The sequence below is a fragment of the Carcharodon carcharias genome, chromosome 9, assembly GCF_017639515.1.
Source record: "Carcharodon carcharias isolate sCarCar2 chromosome 9, sCarCar2.pri, whole genome shotgun sequence".
In the NCBI taxonomy this organism is placed as follows: Eukaryota; Metazoa; Chordata; class Chondrichthyes; order Lamniformes; family Lamnidae; genus Carcharodon; species Carcharodon carcharias.
Window position 1 is genome coordinate 100,533,789 of NC_054475.1, and position 17,256 is coordinate 100,551,044.

The following is a 17,256-nucleotide window of genomic DNA, read 5'->3' on the forward strand; positions in this document are numbered from 1 at the left end:
CAATGCTGTTTGACCTTGGGAGACATTATTTCTGAATCTTATCCTGTCCGTTACCAGATGTCTACGTGTAATATCAGTAGGGAATGTGGGCTAATGAACAAGTACAGAATCCCTGGCCTTGAGTGCTAATGCAAATTATGCTGTTTCCATCACTATTCTGCTTTGTGATCAACTAAGTCATGTCAACTTCCAGATTAAGAATTGAATGTGGAGCCTTTGTTGTTTGAGTAATTTAGTGCTCAACCATATAATGCACCGAACTAATGAGAATGTAATGGATATCTGTTGTATCAAAATTAGACATTGGATTTAAAAGTCACTGAATGCTGTGTTTCACATTTAGCTATTTTAATTATAGATGGTGCTTGCTCTCATTCAATGACCTATGCATTAAAAACAAATTGAGTTATATTTAGGATAATTAATTGGAGGAAGCCAACTTCGATGGGATGAGAATGCATCTGAGTCGAGTGATTTGGAATCAAATGTTGGCAGAAAAATGGTGACTGAACAATCTGGGCCACCTTCAAAGAAAACGTTTTGCATGCTATGTCAAGATATATTCACTTGAAGGGGAGAAGTAGGACAAATAAATCTAGAGCGCTTTGGATGACGAGAGAGATGGAGGAAGATGAAAAGGAAGAAGTGTGCGTACGGCAGATGTCAGGTAGACAATACAATGGAGAATCAGGCTGAATATAAAAAGACCAAAGGGGAAGTGAAAAAACTAAGAAAAGCAAGGACAGAGCATGAAAAGAGACTGGCAGCTAACATAAAAGGGAATCCCAAGGTCTTCATGAGCATATAAAAAAAAATGGTGGTAAAAGAAAGAGTAAGGTTAATTAGAGAAACAGAGAGGGTTGATAAGGGGAACACTGATGTGGTGTATATGGATTTTTAAAAGACATTTGATATAGTGCCACACAACAGACCTCCTGAGCAAAATTCTAGATCATTCAATAAAAGGGAAAGTAGGCACTTGAATAAGAAATTGGCTGAGTGACAAGACACAGTAGTAATAAATGGTTGTTTTTCAGATTGGTCTAAGGTTTGTGGTGGAGTTCCCCAGGGTTCAGTGTTGGGACCCTTGCTTTTCCTGATATATATTAATGACCTAGATTGTAGTGTTCAGGGCACGATTTCAAAATTTGCAGATGATATGAAGATTGGCAGTGTTGTCAAATGATAGTCTTGAACTTCAAAAGGACAGGCATGTTGGTGGAATTTGGCAGACAAGTAGCAGATGAAGTTCAATGTAGAGAAGTGTAAAGTGGTTGATTTTGGCAGGAAGAATATGGTGAGACAGTATAAAATAAAGGGAGAAACTCTAAAGGAGGTGCAGGAACAGAGAGACCTCGGTGTATTTGTACATGAGTCATTGACGGTGGTAGGGCATGTTGAGAGAACAGTTAATAAAGCATATAGTATCTTAGGCTTTATTAATAAGGGCATTGAGTGAGTATAAGAGTAAGAGGTCATGTTAAACTTGTATAAGACACTAATTCGGCCTCTTCTGGAATACTGCATCCAGTTCTGAGCGGTGTAATTGAAGGATGTGAAGGCATTGGAGAGACTGCAGAGGAGATTCACAAGAATGATTCCAGGGATAAAGAACTGTAGTTAAGATAGATTGGAGAGATTGGGGTGATGTTCCTTGGAGAAAAGGCTGCGAGGAGACTTGATAGAGGTATTCAAGATCCTGAGGGGTATAACAGGGTAATTAGTGAGAAACTGTTCCCATTCAAGGGAGCATCAAGAACTCGAGGGCACATTCAAAATAATTGGAAAAGGAGTATAAGTGATCTGAGGAAATTTTTTTTCACCCAGAGCGTATTTGAAGTCTGGAACGAGCTTCCCAAGAGGATGGTGGAGATAGGTTCGATTGAGCATTCAAAAGGGAATGGATTGCTTTTAGAAAAGAGAGAATGTGCAAGTTTATGCTGATAAGGCAGGGGAATGGGACTAGATCGAATGCTGTTTCAGAGAGACATTGTGGAGCCAATGGACTGAATGGCCCTGGAGAGGGTCCAGAGGAGGTTCACGAGAACGATCCCAGGAATGAAAGGCTTAACATATGAGGAGAGTTTGAGGACTCTGGGTCTATACTCAATGGAGTTTAGAAGGTGGAGGGGGGGATCTGATTGAAACTTACAGAATACTGAAAGGCCTGGGTGGAGTGGATGTGGGGAAGATGTTTCCATTAGTAGGAGAGTAGGATGGCACAGCCTCAGAGTAAAGGGAAAACCTTTTAGAACAGAGATGAGGAGAAACTTCTTTAGCCAGAGAGTGGTGAATCTATGGAATTCATTGCCACAGAAGGCTGTGGAGGCCAGGTCATTGAGTGTATTTAAGACCGTTAGATAGGTTCTTGATTGGTAAAGGGATCAAAGGTTACGGGGAGAAGGTGGGAGAACGGGGTTGAGAAACTTATCAACCATGATTGAATGGCGGAGCAGACTCGAAGGGCCGATTGGCCTAATTTCTGCTCCTATGTCTTGTGGCCTCTTTCTCTGTAAAGATTCTGATTAGAAGGACTAATCAAAAATATGTTCAAGATGGCTGGTGAAGGAAACAAGTCTTGTCTGACTGCAGTAGGGGTTGCTCTTCTGATGGTGGGATTAAGAGAGGTGCGGATGGGTGTCATGTATGATCTCTTCTGCTTTTGTGTAATTAATGAACAAGTGCCTTAAAATTGTGCTTTTACAACAAAATTAGTCTTGAAAGAAGCAGTGAGTGGACAGGATATTGGTTCTATATTGGTATGAGAAAAGTAATTCACAATGCCTCTCACCTCACTTATAAGCAACATACACTACCCTTTGAGATTTTTGAACTGTCTTGATTCTGATGTACAGGAAAGTTTAAAAGATGAGGTTTTCAATATTTGATCCTGTGGTATTACTCTCCCATTCCTGAAGGTGCAACTCATGTTTGTAGTATGGCCTTACAGACAGGTCATCCAATAACACAGTCATTGTATTCATTCTTTATATATGAGCCTAAGAAGAAAACGCTACATAAGAGCCCAATACAGCCTTTGTCCAATATTCACAAGTTTTTTCAGGAGGAAAAAATGTATCTAATAATTGGGACAAGAAAGTTCTAGGGTTTCATTCCAGCTACTTGAGGTTAGGACCTACCTAGAACCTCCGAGTTCCAGAGCCCCATGTGGCTCTTTTAATATCCTATTTGTGGCTCCCACCCAAACTTTTCCTGCTGGATTGCATTAAAATGAAAAAAGTTAAGAGCTGTGTTTTTATTGTGGGAATAAAAAACTCATCATTGTGCTGTAAATAGACCTGTTCAAGTGGTATAGCCATACCATGGTTATAGATAATGCCTTGATTCAAGGATCAGGTTTTATGGTTGCGACCATTAATGTTTCTATTATAGCTGAGATAAATTCTTCTGAATGTGCTATAAATAGCATTTTTTTAATCTTGACAAACAATTGTCATAATTCTACACGTCTTTGGTTAAAATTAATTTACAAAGTTATTTTACTGACAAAATAATAGTTTATAAAAGTTTTTAAAAATGATGGGTGAGAGTTTAAACTATTTAAATTTTTTTTCTACAGATACATAATTCAGCACTTTGTAAATTCAGAATCACAGAATTGTTATGGCGTAGCAGGAGGCCACTCAGCCCATCTTGTCTGCACCAGCTCTCTGAGCATTTTAACTTTGTGCCAATCTCCTGCCTTTTCCCATAACCCTGCACGTTGTTTCTATTTAAATAATCATCCATTGCCCTCTTGAATGCCTCAATTGAAGCATTCAAGAGGGCATTGGATGATTATGCATTCTACCTGAGACACTTGGCAAATTGCTAAGTATTTGGTTTAAAAATGCTGAATGTCTGTCTTGTAGCTCTGTTTCTATTTTAAGCAACTTTTTTTTTTAAAAAGGCCCTTCAGGTAAAAATGTTGCTGACTCCAGATGCAAGTTGCCACTGTGATGTCATGCTATAAATAGGTACCAAAGTAGATTTTATGATGTCAAACCTATCCGAACATAGGAACAGGATTTAGGAGCAGGCGTAAGCTATTAACCCCTTCGAGCCTGCTTTGCCATTCCAACAAGAAAGACCATGCCTAGTGAAGTTTGGTCTGATTGATTTGGAGTGGGTACTATATATTCTGTCCAGACTTTCATTGAGAATGTTTTCTTTTACTTGATTTTTGCCCCATTTTTCCCTTAAGTTATTGACTTTTGTTAAGGTAGTCTCATAGGTGCCAGGAACCCTCCAATAACTACAGTACCCTATATTTCCATTTTTCATATCAAAGCCATAACCCAATTGTTAACCTTTTTTGCCACACAGGATCTTGGGAGGATAAATTACTCGTTTTTTTTCTTTTAAGCTGTGTACTACATTTTTTTTTAAAGCACCTGGATTGAAATATAGTAACTAAACAAGTATTTCATTGACAGCTTAAAAAGCTAGAAGCTGGGGCACAGGCAGGGAAAGGATTTTGAAAGATAAGATAATGTAACGGAAGCTTTAGTCATGCTCAAACCAGAAATGCTGGTGGAAACAAAATCCAACTGCCTATATCTTAAACATTCATGTAACTAAAATACCAATTTGTCTAATAATTTACTAACAATCCCCTGTTGTTAGACCTCCTTAAACTTTGTGTTTCACTTGCATCTACTGGTAATTTGGGCTATTCCACTTTTGGCTGCTGACCCGTGTTCCTTTTGAGCTCGAAGTTCACTAGAGGCAGCATCTAACAGTTGGTGCATAAACGTGCATGTTCCAACCAGTATTGCCATCATGTAATGGGAATATTGATCATTAACCAGTAGCCTAGAACAATTGGGTAAGACAAAATGCTGTAAAAGAATGGACTTTGTGAAAATTCTGAAGCCCTTCCCCTAACGTCACTGTGGGTGTACCTAGACCACATGGACTGCAGTAGTTCAAGAAGGTGGCTCTACCATTTGTCTGGGGGAAGTTGGATAGGCAACAAATGCTGGCCTTGCCAGTGGTATTCACATAGAATAAAAATTCTAAAACAAAACTAACAGGAATGAGATTGTGATCTGCTGGATCTGGGCAGAGGAGAACTCCATTCCATGCAGATGTGACTCTAGTGCAAATCATGTTTCTGATCATGTTGAGTTATCCCAGCTCTTAAATATGTCACAAAGCACACCTCATTAGATGTGAAGCCCAAGCACGCACAAAGGCAGTCAGGTTTTTTAAATAAATTTAATATATTTCCAAAAGCACGATGTCTTTTGTATTGCAAAAGAGGTTTCTCTTTCTTGATGTCATAATTGTGGAAAGAATTTTGAATTGCACCCTAAGGTAGTCTTATTTGCAAACTGTTTGAGTAGAACTTTGGTCTGCCTGGACTTTCAATTCCTGTCTGAAGTTGAACTCGAGTTCTATTTAATGCTGGAAATCATTGTTCTAATGCTGTTCTCTTCAGTCCTTCCTTACTGGGCAGAGGCCCATAATCCAAGATGCAAAGACTTTTTAAGTGAATTTTTCATTTGAAAATGAACCCCAAACTTGTCAATGGGGAATCAGCATGTTTCAAAATGAAAATTTAGCAAAGGAAAAAGTACTTAGAATATTTTTTTTTAAAAATCGCATCAGTGTTCATTTTACCAATATGACTTGAACTTCTCTGAACACTTTTTCGAAGTGGAATTTGTCCTTTCATAAAAGGAAGAATGGCTGATTTTTCTCAGCAATTGCAAACTCAGAAATCTCTCATTTCAATGTGTGCACTTAGGGATTTATTAGTAGGTCATTATTGGATAACTTGTTAAATTGCCCAAGCAGGCCTCTGACTTACAAAAGGATATGTGTAATGTTTTGTAAATTTGGAGGTTTGGAGCATAGAAGTGAATGCCACGCAAGTTAATCAGATAAATGTGGATAGGATTGGTGGTGTTTCTTTAGGAATGTGTGTAGTAGGTTCGTACAATTCCAGATGTCTCCGTACTCCACAACAAATCATCAGGCAGAAAAATAAAAGCGTTCAACTAAAGGGTAATATTACCAAATACCGTTGAATAAATCGAATCTTTAATAGTTTGAGATTCCTGCCTGTTTCTAAGATGAGGCTTTTGGCTACATTGTTCATTAGCATTGTTGGTTCTGTCTTTTCTCTAGTCATGTGCCCATGACGTGACAAGGTTGAAGTGAAATATTCACATCAACTCAATTGGTATTATTTTGTCAGGAGTCATTAAACTTGAATATTTGAGTACAATAGGTTTTGAGTGCTCATCCACGATGAGATACCTTGCACATGGCAAATGGACATTAAAAAATAAAAGGCCGTGGAGAGAATTGTTTTATGCGAGGTATATTTAAAGGGCTGACTTTTTGCAGTTGATGTAGGTCCAAGTGACATGAAGCTATTAATGTATATAACGTTATTGGAAATTATTTTTTTACATAGAGGGTTAGTCTGTGGGTGTGTCTTAGCTGGCTTTAATCCAATTAGTCTGGATGCTTTGATGTATACTAGTTTTGAGACATGAGAGAAATAGAGTGCATTTGCATTTTCTTGAATAGAGCATTCAAGAAGGGGAGTGAGATCTGGCACCCAGCTAGCAGAGACCAAGCAATGTTTATATTACTAATAAAATTGGTACTATGAAAGGGGTTTTATTGTTAGAAGAGGTGGAGTTCAAAGGGGCTGATGATACAATGAGAATTTATATTCAATGAGATGTGCTGGCTATAACAGATGGCAGTTTTGTGTGTGCAGGACAGAGGCATGTAACGTCAAAGCCTGTAAGCCTACCACTGTGTCATGAAAGGAACCTCACTTTGAACTTTTAAGGTGAAAATGCTCTGCCTGGTGTCCTCTTGAAGTCTAGGGTTTCTGTTGCCTTAATGGAGATTAGTTTGGGAATTTATGATAGTAATTTGTAGCCATTTGTATATATTTAACTTGTGTAAATTATGCAATGTCTCATACCTCTCGAGAACTGGTAGTCTGATTCCTGAATTTAGAGCTGCAACTCAAACATACCACTTAAAAATCTTGGTTATGACAGTTGTTTAAAGTTTCCCTCTGGGATTTTTAAATAACTCAGCTTTACCAACTGTTGTGTCATAACACTAAGATAATGGCTATTATGAAGTAATACTTGCTATGCATAATGTAATCTTTGTGTGCCATCGTGTTTAATTTATAATGTGTTCATGATCTTATTAGAAGGCACCAACTTACATTTGGTACACCAGGAAGTCGCATCTTCGGTGAAAAATAAAGCTCCCTCTACTTTATGCTTAAATGTATAAACTTGAGTCACTCCTATTTCCCCCAGTGTGATTGTTGATTTTCTCTGATGCTCACACCAGCCATTCTGGCTGAGCTTGCCAAGGTTACTAGTAGCTGCTTATTCTCTAGGCTCTTGCCCTAATGGATTTCAATGAACAGTTCACATGGGAGTCTCATGGGTCAAGCAAACATTTATCTCACTAGTCTGGGTTGCAACTTGAACTCAGATTTCAATAGTGAAAGGCAAGTGTCTAACCAGTTCGGGCACCCAACTCTCATATTCCAGTATATTTCTTCTTATAAACATTGGTTGTACTGTTTGTAGTGCAGTGCTGTGTATTCTGCTAGAATGATCTTGTTAATAGTTAAAAAATAACCCAAGCTATTGTACTTAATTTGCTTTGTTTATTTAATTGTTGTTAATGCCTTTAAAGGCTAATTTAAACGATTATTGGTTGAAACCAGCAGGTAAATGGCACTGACTGCACTTAGATAGAAAAAGATTTGCATCCTGCCTCATATCCAACCATTGGAGTTGACTACTTCTGTAAATTGCTTCTTGTAACTCTGTTTTTGTTGGCTAATTACCACCTTTCATGTTTTTGATCTATCCATCTCTTTGTCCCTAAAGGATATCCAACCATTCATTCGGCACTGAGTTCCCAGTCATCTATTGACAGTGAGTTAAGCACCTCTGATGACTCTATCTCCATGGGGTATAAATTGCAAGATCTTACAGATGTCCAGATCATGGCTCGATTACAGGAAGAAAGTAAGTGGAAATGTACAAAGTAGTACAATATTCACCTACTTTCATTGTGTAATATGTCTACAGTGAGACAGTCAGTCTGTCTATGGCAGATGTGGAGTATTACATCAGAACATAAGAAATAGGAGCAGGCGGAGACTATACAGCCCCTCAAGCCTGCTCCATTATTCAATACAATGATGGTTGATGATCTCCTCCTTCAACTCTACTTTCCTGCTTGTTCCCTGTATCTCTTCTTTCTCTGAGAAAGCAAATATCCATCTCAGCCTTAAATATATTCAACAATGGAACATTGGTCTCATATCCTGAGACTGCTCCTGTGTTTTGTATTCCCCAGCCAAGGGAAACAACCTCTGTCCACTCTATCAACCCCCTTCAGAATCCTGTATGTTTCAATGAGATCATTTCTCATTCTTCTAAACTTCAGAGACTATAGGCCCAATTTTGTCAGCCTCTCCTTCACATTCCAGGGACCAATCTAGAGAATCTTCACTGAACTGTTTCCAAAGCAAGCATATCCTTCTTTGGATTATGGAGACCAAAACTGTCTCGCAGTACTCCAGCTCTTACCAACCCTTGTGCAAGAGTAGCAAGACTTTCTTATTCTTTTTCTGATATCAGTGGTTGTCAGGTGTGCTTTGAGATTGCAGTTTGTTGAGAGGGAGAAAAGAAACAAAACTCTGCGTATTTATGGACCTCTTGTGCTTTCTTTCTAAAGGTCTCCGTCAGGATTATGCCTCCAGTTCAGCATCGGCTTCCCGGCGTAGCTCCAGTGCCTCTCTAAATTCTCTCAGGAGAGGTACTTACAGTGATCAGGAGTTTGACACTTATAGCCTGGATGATGAAGATGAATGTGATTACTCTTTCCCCCAGCACAACATGCACAGATATTCACCTTCTCCACGAAATTCACCTCGATCACAGTCTCCGGTTAGAGGAGCAACAACTGCAGGCAGAGCTCGGCCTTCACGACGCTGCTTGCAGGGTCGCATGTCTGAGCTAATGAATTACACGAAAAATCAAGGTACCAAATCTATAGTTAAATTGAGTGGGAGGTTCCTGGAGTTTTCATATCAAGGGAGGGAAAATTTCCACAAATATTTTTCAGTACCATTCTTTCTTTCTTTCTACATTTGACTTGTGATTACGGAATATTGTATTTAGATACACTAAAAAGTATCTGTATGAAGCACCCCCACTTTGAATTATTTTATGGACAAAGTGCTTGTCTTCTACCGTAGGTTTCTTATGTTCCATGTGTGAAACAGCACTGTTGTTCTTGGGATGTGGGCAACTCTTTCAAGGTAGTATTTATTGTCCAAGCCTGGTTGCCTTGAGAGCATTAAGAGTCAACTACGTAGTCTTGGACTGGAGTTACATGTAGGCAGGATCAGCTAAGTCTTGTTTCACTTGATTCTATTACAGAGGAAATGCGTCGCAGTATGCCTAACCTGGCCAAGTCTGGGATTCGTTGTTCTGACACGGGCAGAAACAGTCGAAGTTTTGAATCTAATTTGCAAATGCCCGGCAGTCGGATTTCAAGGTTGCAGCAGTCTCCATCTGGTACGTTATGTTGATCTATTCTGAGAAATAGGAAAAAACCATAACTGACCACCCATGTTAAACATAAATCTTCAATTTCCTCAAATGTGAAATTAGTCTGGCAGATTAAACTTGTGGTATGTTAGACTGCCTTGCTTCCTGTTAATTGCTGAAAATTTCAAAGTAAGATTAAACATCTTATCCTCAATAACAATGATCAGTCCAACTAAGAAGTCACAAGACCAGGAACTTTGTGGTGTCTCAACATGGGGGATTGGATATCTGAAGGATTTTGGATTGATGCTTTAGCATCAAGTTTGATATGGTGTACTGTTCCTGTAACAAAGCTTATTCTTGAGTTTTTCTTTTCCTCAATCTAGTAAATGTTGCACTGACAAAATTCACATCCAGCAATTGGAAAGGTCTCTGAGAACATCCCCCTTGTTGATGGGATAGGTCTTTGTTTTAGGACTAAATTGGCCTCGCCATTAATGTGCTCCAATAGTTAAATGAGCCTGGAGGTATACAAAGTAAGATTCTTTGCCATCTGATCTTGAAACTTGGGTCTGGATGTCGTGTTCACAGCATGGTGCATAGTTGCTATAGCAACTAACTTGTGATCTAGAGAGGAACTTTCAGTCTTGGGTGTTAGCAAGTGGCTCACATTGCTGTGCAAATTAATTTGAAAGATCTTGGATGTCAAATTGGAGGGTGCAGGGTGTGGCTGAATTAAATTGAAGGTATAAAAATGTGAGTTGGGAATGTTTTTAAAATAGAAACAGAATGCTGAAAATACTTAGCAAGTCAGGCACCATCCATAGAGAGAATCAGAGTTAATGTTAAGTTCTGATGAAAGATCATCAACATGCAACTTTAATCCTGTTTCTCTCTCCACAGATGCTGCCTAGCCTGAGTAGTTCCAATATTTTTTTTATTTGAGATTTCCAGCACCTGCGGTATTTTTCTTTACATTAATGTTTTTTTAAGGTTGCAATTTCTTTCCTAATAATTCTCACTTGTAAAAGTGTATACTGAACTCTATCATTCTGCATTTTTGCAGAGCTAAATGCTCTTTCCTGCTCACCAACAAAACTGTTGAAACTAGGTCACTTGAAATTTGCAACTGAGATTGATAGATTTGTTGTGCAAGGGTATTAAGAGATATGGAACCAAGGCAGGTTAATGGAGTTGAGATGCAAATCACTCATTTGTTGGAATGGTGGAACGGGCTTGAAGGACTGAATGGGCCTCTTCTGTTCCTATATGACAAAAGCAAAATACTGTGGGTGCTGGAAAAACCTAGCTGGTCTGGCAGTGTGTATGGAGAGAGAAACTTGAGTTAATGTTTCGAGTCCAATATGACTCCTCTTCGGAACCCCTCTTCTGTTTCTATGTTCTGTTATTACCAAATTCTTAGCCTTCTGCTGATTGTACAACGTGGTGAGATGAACTCCCTGCCAAAATTCTTTAACATCAGAGCAGGTAGTGATGCAAACAATGTCAACAAATTGGGAAAACATGAGGTTGGAACCAAAGGCCAGAGGTGGCAGTTCTGGATGGATTTGGAAGATTGAAAATAAATTGCCTTTGACACTGGTTTAGTATTATGGAAAAGATCAAGATACAACCAATTGACCATTCCACCAAGAGAAATGAAAGCTGTGTAGTTTAGAGGCAAGGTTTTTGAGGGAAGCTGCTGATTAAAGTAGAACCAGCAGCGAATGTGTGAATAGGATTCAAACATGAGCAGAAGTGTAGTTGGTTTGGAGGAAAGAGAGTCCTTGGCAACCCTTGAGACACTCATTGTGAATAAATCTATGTACTATAACTGGGAATACTCAGAGGGTCAGGTAGCATCAGTGGAGAGACAAATGCAGCAGTTAAGGTTTCAGGCCAATGACTTGCCATCACTATTTATCCTGAGCTATAGATAGTGTTGTGAAACCACACCACTGAACCAGTGATGAATCATCAGCTGATTAGTACGGATTTAAATTCAACTCCCTCGTTACTTGGGTAACATTCATGACAATTTATCAGATGTTATTAGCATTTACTTTATACAATATATCCAAAATAAAACAGTATGGTTGTGCACGTGAGAACACAGTGCCAGAGTGGGAGAATGCAGGAACAATCTACCACTCTAATTGTCTATATGTGCCATGCTAGGAAATGAGAATAGCCTACCCTTAGTAGACTATTTTCAGGTTCCCCCTGATGGCCAGGTAAAGAATGGCACAAACTCCAATCGAGAGCAATTACCTCTTCTGGAAAAAGTGAACATTTACAAATGCATCATGCAGCCAACCTACGCTCTTCAATATTGACCCTCAGTAACAAGAAGCGGTCTATTGCCCAGCACTGACTGACTTCATTTACATTGAGCACAATTGTAATTATATAACTGAGTATGCGGATTTGTTTTTTTCCATTTTCACAGCGTTTTAAATTGATACTTTGCAGGTCTATTAGTGCAGAGTAAATTTTAATTTTTAAAGGACCCCAGTGGGACCAAGAGTTATATTTTTCTTCTAGTTTCTGGAAGAATGATAAGTGTAAAGCAAACAACATTTTAGACTTGCATATAATTTTTTTTGCAAAAACTTGTAAATTTACTGAAATTTTAACATGCTATCTAATGTATCAGAAGTTTATCAGTGAAGTTGAATGGATACATTCAACCATGTTTTCTTTATTTGTGTTGGGAATTTGTGATAATGCTGTTCACCTTTTTGAAAATTTAGTTCTTCAATCCATTTTTTAGATTTAGCTTTCAGGTCAGAGGCTAGGAATGCTGCGGCAAGTAACTTGCCCCCTGACTCCCCAAAGCCTGTCCGCCATCTACAAGACACAAATCAGAAGTGTGATGGAATACTCTTCGCTTGCTTGGATGAGTCAGCCCCAACAACACTCAAGAAGCTCGACACCATCGAGGACAAAGCAGCCTGCTGATTGGCACCCCATCCACAAACATTCACTTCCTCCATGAACAGTGGCAGCAGTGTGTACCATCTACAAGATGCACTGCAGGAACTTTCAAGGCTCCTTAGACAGCGTTTTCCAAACCCATGACCCCTTCCATCTAGAAGGACAAGGGCAGCAGACACACGAGAACACCACCATCTGGAAGTTCCCTCCAAGCCACACACCCTCCTCACTTTAAGCTACATCACCATTTCTTCACTGTCGCTGGATCAAAATCCTGGAACTCCCTAACAGCACTGTGGGTGTACCTACACTATATGGACTGCAGCAGTTCAAGAAGGCAGCTCACCACCACCTTCTCAAGGGCAATTAGTTTTGGGCAATAAGTGCTGCCCTAGCCAGTGATGCCCACATCCCATTAATAAAAATAAATATTCAAAAGCTATTTAAAGTAGTTTTATGTGGAAGATCCTTCCTAAGGAGGACAATAATGAGAGTGCCTTGTTAATCATTTCTTTTATCATTTTATCTAGGTCCATCTTCTGGTAAGCTCAGGTATACTACTGGTAACAACAGCCAGATTCCCCCCTCGAACAGACAGCCAGTGAAAGCTATAGTAAACAATAACTCTCCCTTGACAGCAAGGCATCCAGTGAAAACAACAGGATATCCAAGTTCTGGAAGCACAGTTCGTAGAATCCAGTCTCCTCCTTATTCAAGCACTTCTTCTCCAACCGGCATTGCTTCAGCTGGAAGATCCTTTAGCTCAGCTCCTGCCCTTAAGAACACCCCTACAAAGTCACGAGTTACTGGCACTTGCACTGCCACTGCCACAGTTTCTAAGAGCAAGCTTTTGCAGCCAACAAGGAGGCAAGTCTAATATATTGATTATTTCAGATTAAAGGAGCATGATGGTGAGTTCTTTTTCAGCATTGTCATTTATGTACATCTCATGATTAAAGCTATTTTAGCTTGTTTTTTTTGTGTTACAGTTGCATTTTTTGATACTATCTAATCAGGAAATCTTTTGAGCTTTTTATTAAAGATTGTGAACTACATGCTACATATCTTGGTCCTTGGGAATAAGAATGAGAAAGGATCATCTTTTTCAAGATGAGAATTTTGTGAAAAGCAAATTTCTAAATCTTCAGATATATGGTTTGGTGACTAACTCAAGTTTGTTCAAGGACTTTCTAAGTAGTTAAAAGTTAATTATTTTCATTTTTCTGCCTTAGTCAAAAACCACTGGAATACCCAGGGAACTCTATTATATAGTTCATGACGTGAATTCTTAGAGAGCATACCTATTGTCTTTATTAGCTCAGCTGGACATTCTTGAAATTTGTTCTCCTAGACCCAACAGCTGATTAAATGAGGAGCAGCCTGTTAATGATCTGCTGATGCATTGACACTTTTTATAGGAGTAATGGTGTTGCTTCACATTTCAGAAGGTGCTTTATCCAAGCAGATATGGGGCTCTTTAGAAAATTATCACATGGAAACTCTACTTTTCAAAACACTGATGTGCTAAGTTGACAATTTCAAACTATATTTAACTTGCAAACAATTTTTACCCCTCAATGTGCATAATACTTCCTTTCCTACCTGTTTTGTTAGCTCTGAGCCATTATTGGCCAATAAACAATTTCAAATACTAGAGATGAAGAGATCGTAAAATATCAGACTAGGGAGGTGGAATTAGGAAACAGCAAAGAATGCAAATAAGAGGCTTGGTAATTCAGGAATATCCAGATAGTAATGCAACTGATGTACAACAGGTTGATTTGAGATGCGGGGAAATGAGAGATAATCCTAAGGTAATGGGGGGCGGAGGGGAGCGGCGGTAGATATAGTGGTTTTGTGCTAGTAAGAGGTTGCATGCTGCGTAGGGACTGACCATCACCAGTAGACTTCTACAACATACGCTTGTTTATTGAAACCGAACAAGCTACTTTTAAGTTTGTGAGCTTGTTCTTGTGTTCTGTTTTAAAATAATTGAAACTAACTGAACTGCTCTTATTACTAGAACTCTGCAACTACCGAAGACACACAGCACTGTGACAGAAGACAAGTGGAAAGAAGGTTGCTATTGAGGAAAGCCCAAAGATTCACAAACTGCTGGCACGTGATGAAGTGAAAGCCCAGCTGGCTGGGCAGAAGTCCAATTTAAATCAAACACAGTAAAGAAGAGTCAATTTTCTGGCAAAGGAACAATATTTTGTAAAGACTGGTTTTAAGTGCTAGTGGCCATCTGTGCCAGGATTTTGACACTTGGACCTCCTGTTGATTTATATTATCAGCCCAGTTGTATAAAGCCAGGTTGTGCCATGTGGCTACTAGTTTACATATTTATGCATTGCAAATCCAAACTCTCCAACTGGCTGTGAACTTGAAGTAAAATTATGTAACAATCAAAACTTTTAAATTGCAAAAGCAATCACTGTTTGCCTTGATACTTTATCATCTAAACCTTTTTTCATTCCTTTTTCAAATGTAAGCATATAATGGAAGGCAAAATAACTGGGGTCAGTGCTTGGAGGTGTCTAGTTGCCAAGTACTTGAACGTTTCTTTGCTCAGTTCTATTCTGAGGCTTGTAATTTATGTAGTAATTGTTTCACAAAAGTCACAGCATTTTTTGTATGTGTTAGTGTTGCAAATAGCCAGGATATGTTGCATGAACAACAGTACTTTATGTTCCTTAAGTGTTTGTTACATTGTACAGGAGCAACTGGAAACATTCCTTAACTTTCACAAAGTTGAGGCATATCTAATAACATACTTGCAATGCCCCAAATGTGCAATGTGTAATTAAACTCTTGACCACTTCAGATTGGATCACTGGAGATTTATATCCAAGTGTGATGAAGTTTAAAAGACAGTATTCATTGAGAGACGTGGTGCAGTAAATATGTTTCAAAAATATTAAGTTGCTGACCCTTTTAATGAAACCAAGGGCTTATAAATCTACTGAATTGTGAAATAGGGGCTTAAATAATGTATTATATCTTGAGTTCTGTGGTGGTGTTGACCAATCAAAGTTGGCTATTTCACTAAATTAACCATTGGTTTTCATAGTGCCAAGACCCTCACTACTCAGACGTAAGATATTTCATGTATGTACAGTGAATTTCTGATCTCTGGGGGTGTTGTCAACCCAAGGGGAAATTGACTGCACCATGCTCACTTGCCACCTGAAGTGAAGTTGGAACACAATGAGGAAGATCAGTTGGGGTAACAATTGTAAAATCTAAGAATGAAGGGTTGGGAAAGATGGAGAGAAACTTAGCCCATCAGTCTATTTCAGTATGAAATTAAATATTCAATTTATTTAAATTCAAATAATTGACCAATACCACTTCAGTAGATGCCAGTCCAGTGTTATGGCAAATATTTAATTGGCTGACTGTGTATCTGAAATGGATTGTATTAAAACTTTGATGATTTGTGACTATTTGGACTGTCAATTTGGCATCAGTCTTTTTCATGGTATTTTTTTGTCCTGGTTAAAGATGCAAAATTTTATAAGGTCTTCTTACCACATCTTTGTCCCCACTCTTCCAGCCCACACATCTTCATACTTAGTTACAGGATTTGCAAAGGAATTACTTTACCTGATGGAAAAACCATTTTCAAACTCATTTGTTGCCTCCTAATCCCAGATAATCTACTGAATAAGAAGCTGGTTAAGTTTGGAGATGAGTAATGAAATGTTGAAAATGTCATCTCATCTCATTAAAAGCACTGTACGCTTGACTCAAGTAATTAATGAATTTGACAAGCAGTCAGTCAAGCAGACAACTTGCTGCAGTTGGGAACAGGTGCAGCTACTTTGCTTAACAGTTTAAGCTTTATAATCAGTTTGGCAGAGAGGAGAATATTTGTGATGCAGGAGTCTGTAGTGTGTTGTAATCCTAAACAGATCAATACAGGCTTTAATTTGGTCAGTATGGCTCAGCCACAATCAACTTGTCTAGTCAGGAATGCCTCAATTACACTATTTCCTTGGAGTTGAGGGAAAGTATTAAAATTGTGCTGGTCAGTAGCAAATCGGCTGGAATATGGGATCCAGTCTTCAAACTGTTTCTTAGACGACTAATCCCACATTGTGAATTAGTAGTGAGGTCAGTGCTGTGATGTGAATTTTATTATTGCCATTCTCAAGCAGCTGATTTACCCAACTAGCTTTGTTTTCTATTTTAGTTCTTAAAGGACGTTATTGAAGAATCTTTGAATTTGTGTATTGCGGAGTCTTTATAAGATAGAAGCGTTAACAGTCTGCTTATCTTCAGTTGTATACTAGCATGAAGTTGTGTATGTTTTTATTTCTTCACTATGCTGGCATTGATTGGGTGAATGTCAGTAGTGTAAAAGGCACATTCCACTTCAATTTCTTAATTAAATGAAACTTTTTGAATTAAATTTTGAGTCCTCTTTTTAATCTAACGTGCAGAATGACTTGACATTTTTCTAAACCCCTCAGTTGGACCTTCAAATAATGACACACGCATAGGTTCTGACCTAATTGCCATATGACGCTTAGAGGGTGGGAGCAAACATTAGAAAACAATGCTAATGTTAATATACAGCAAGTAAAATTACTTTTCCCATTTCTTCTCTGGCCACCACTAATGCTGGAAAGGCTGCATTTATTGCCCACATCTATAACTGCCATTGCAAGGTTTGTGGGTCTTTTCCTTGAACTGCTATGGTCCTTGCAGTGGTTGGTATTCCCTCTATGATAGGTAGGATATTCCAGGA

The 17,256-nt window shown here is 38.7% G+C and overlaps 1 protein-coding gene across 2 annotated transcripts in view; it reads left to right on the forward strand.

The window, feature by feature from the left end:
• Window positions 1-16,912, forward strand: part of zgc:66447 (SLAIN motif-containing protein-like) — a 32,562-nt gene extending 15,650 nt beyond the window's left edge. For both annotated transcript variants that reach the window (XM_041196351.1, XM_041196352.1), the window contains 5 exons: window positions 7,890-8,030; window positions 8,746-9,051; window positions 9,453-9,590; window positions 13,031-13,367; window positions 14,524-16,912. In XM_041196351.1, coding sequence (XP_041052285.1) covers window positions 7,890-8,030; window positions 8,746-9,051; window positions 9,453-9,590; window positions 13,031-13,367; window positions 14,524-14,590 — 989 coding nt within the window. In that variant the 3' untranslated portion in view covers window positions 14,591-16,912. The remainder of the gene's footprint in view (window positions 1-7,889; window positions 8,031-8,745; window positions 9,052-9,452; window positions 9,591-13,030; window positions 13,368-14,523) is intronic.
• The last annotated feature ends 344 nt before the right edge of the window (window positions 16,913-17,256 follow it).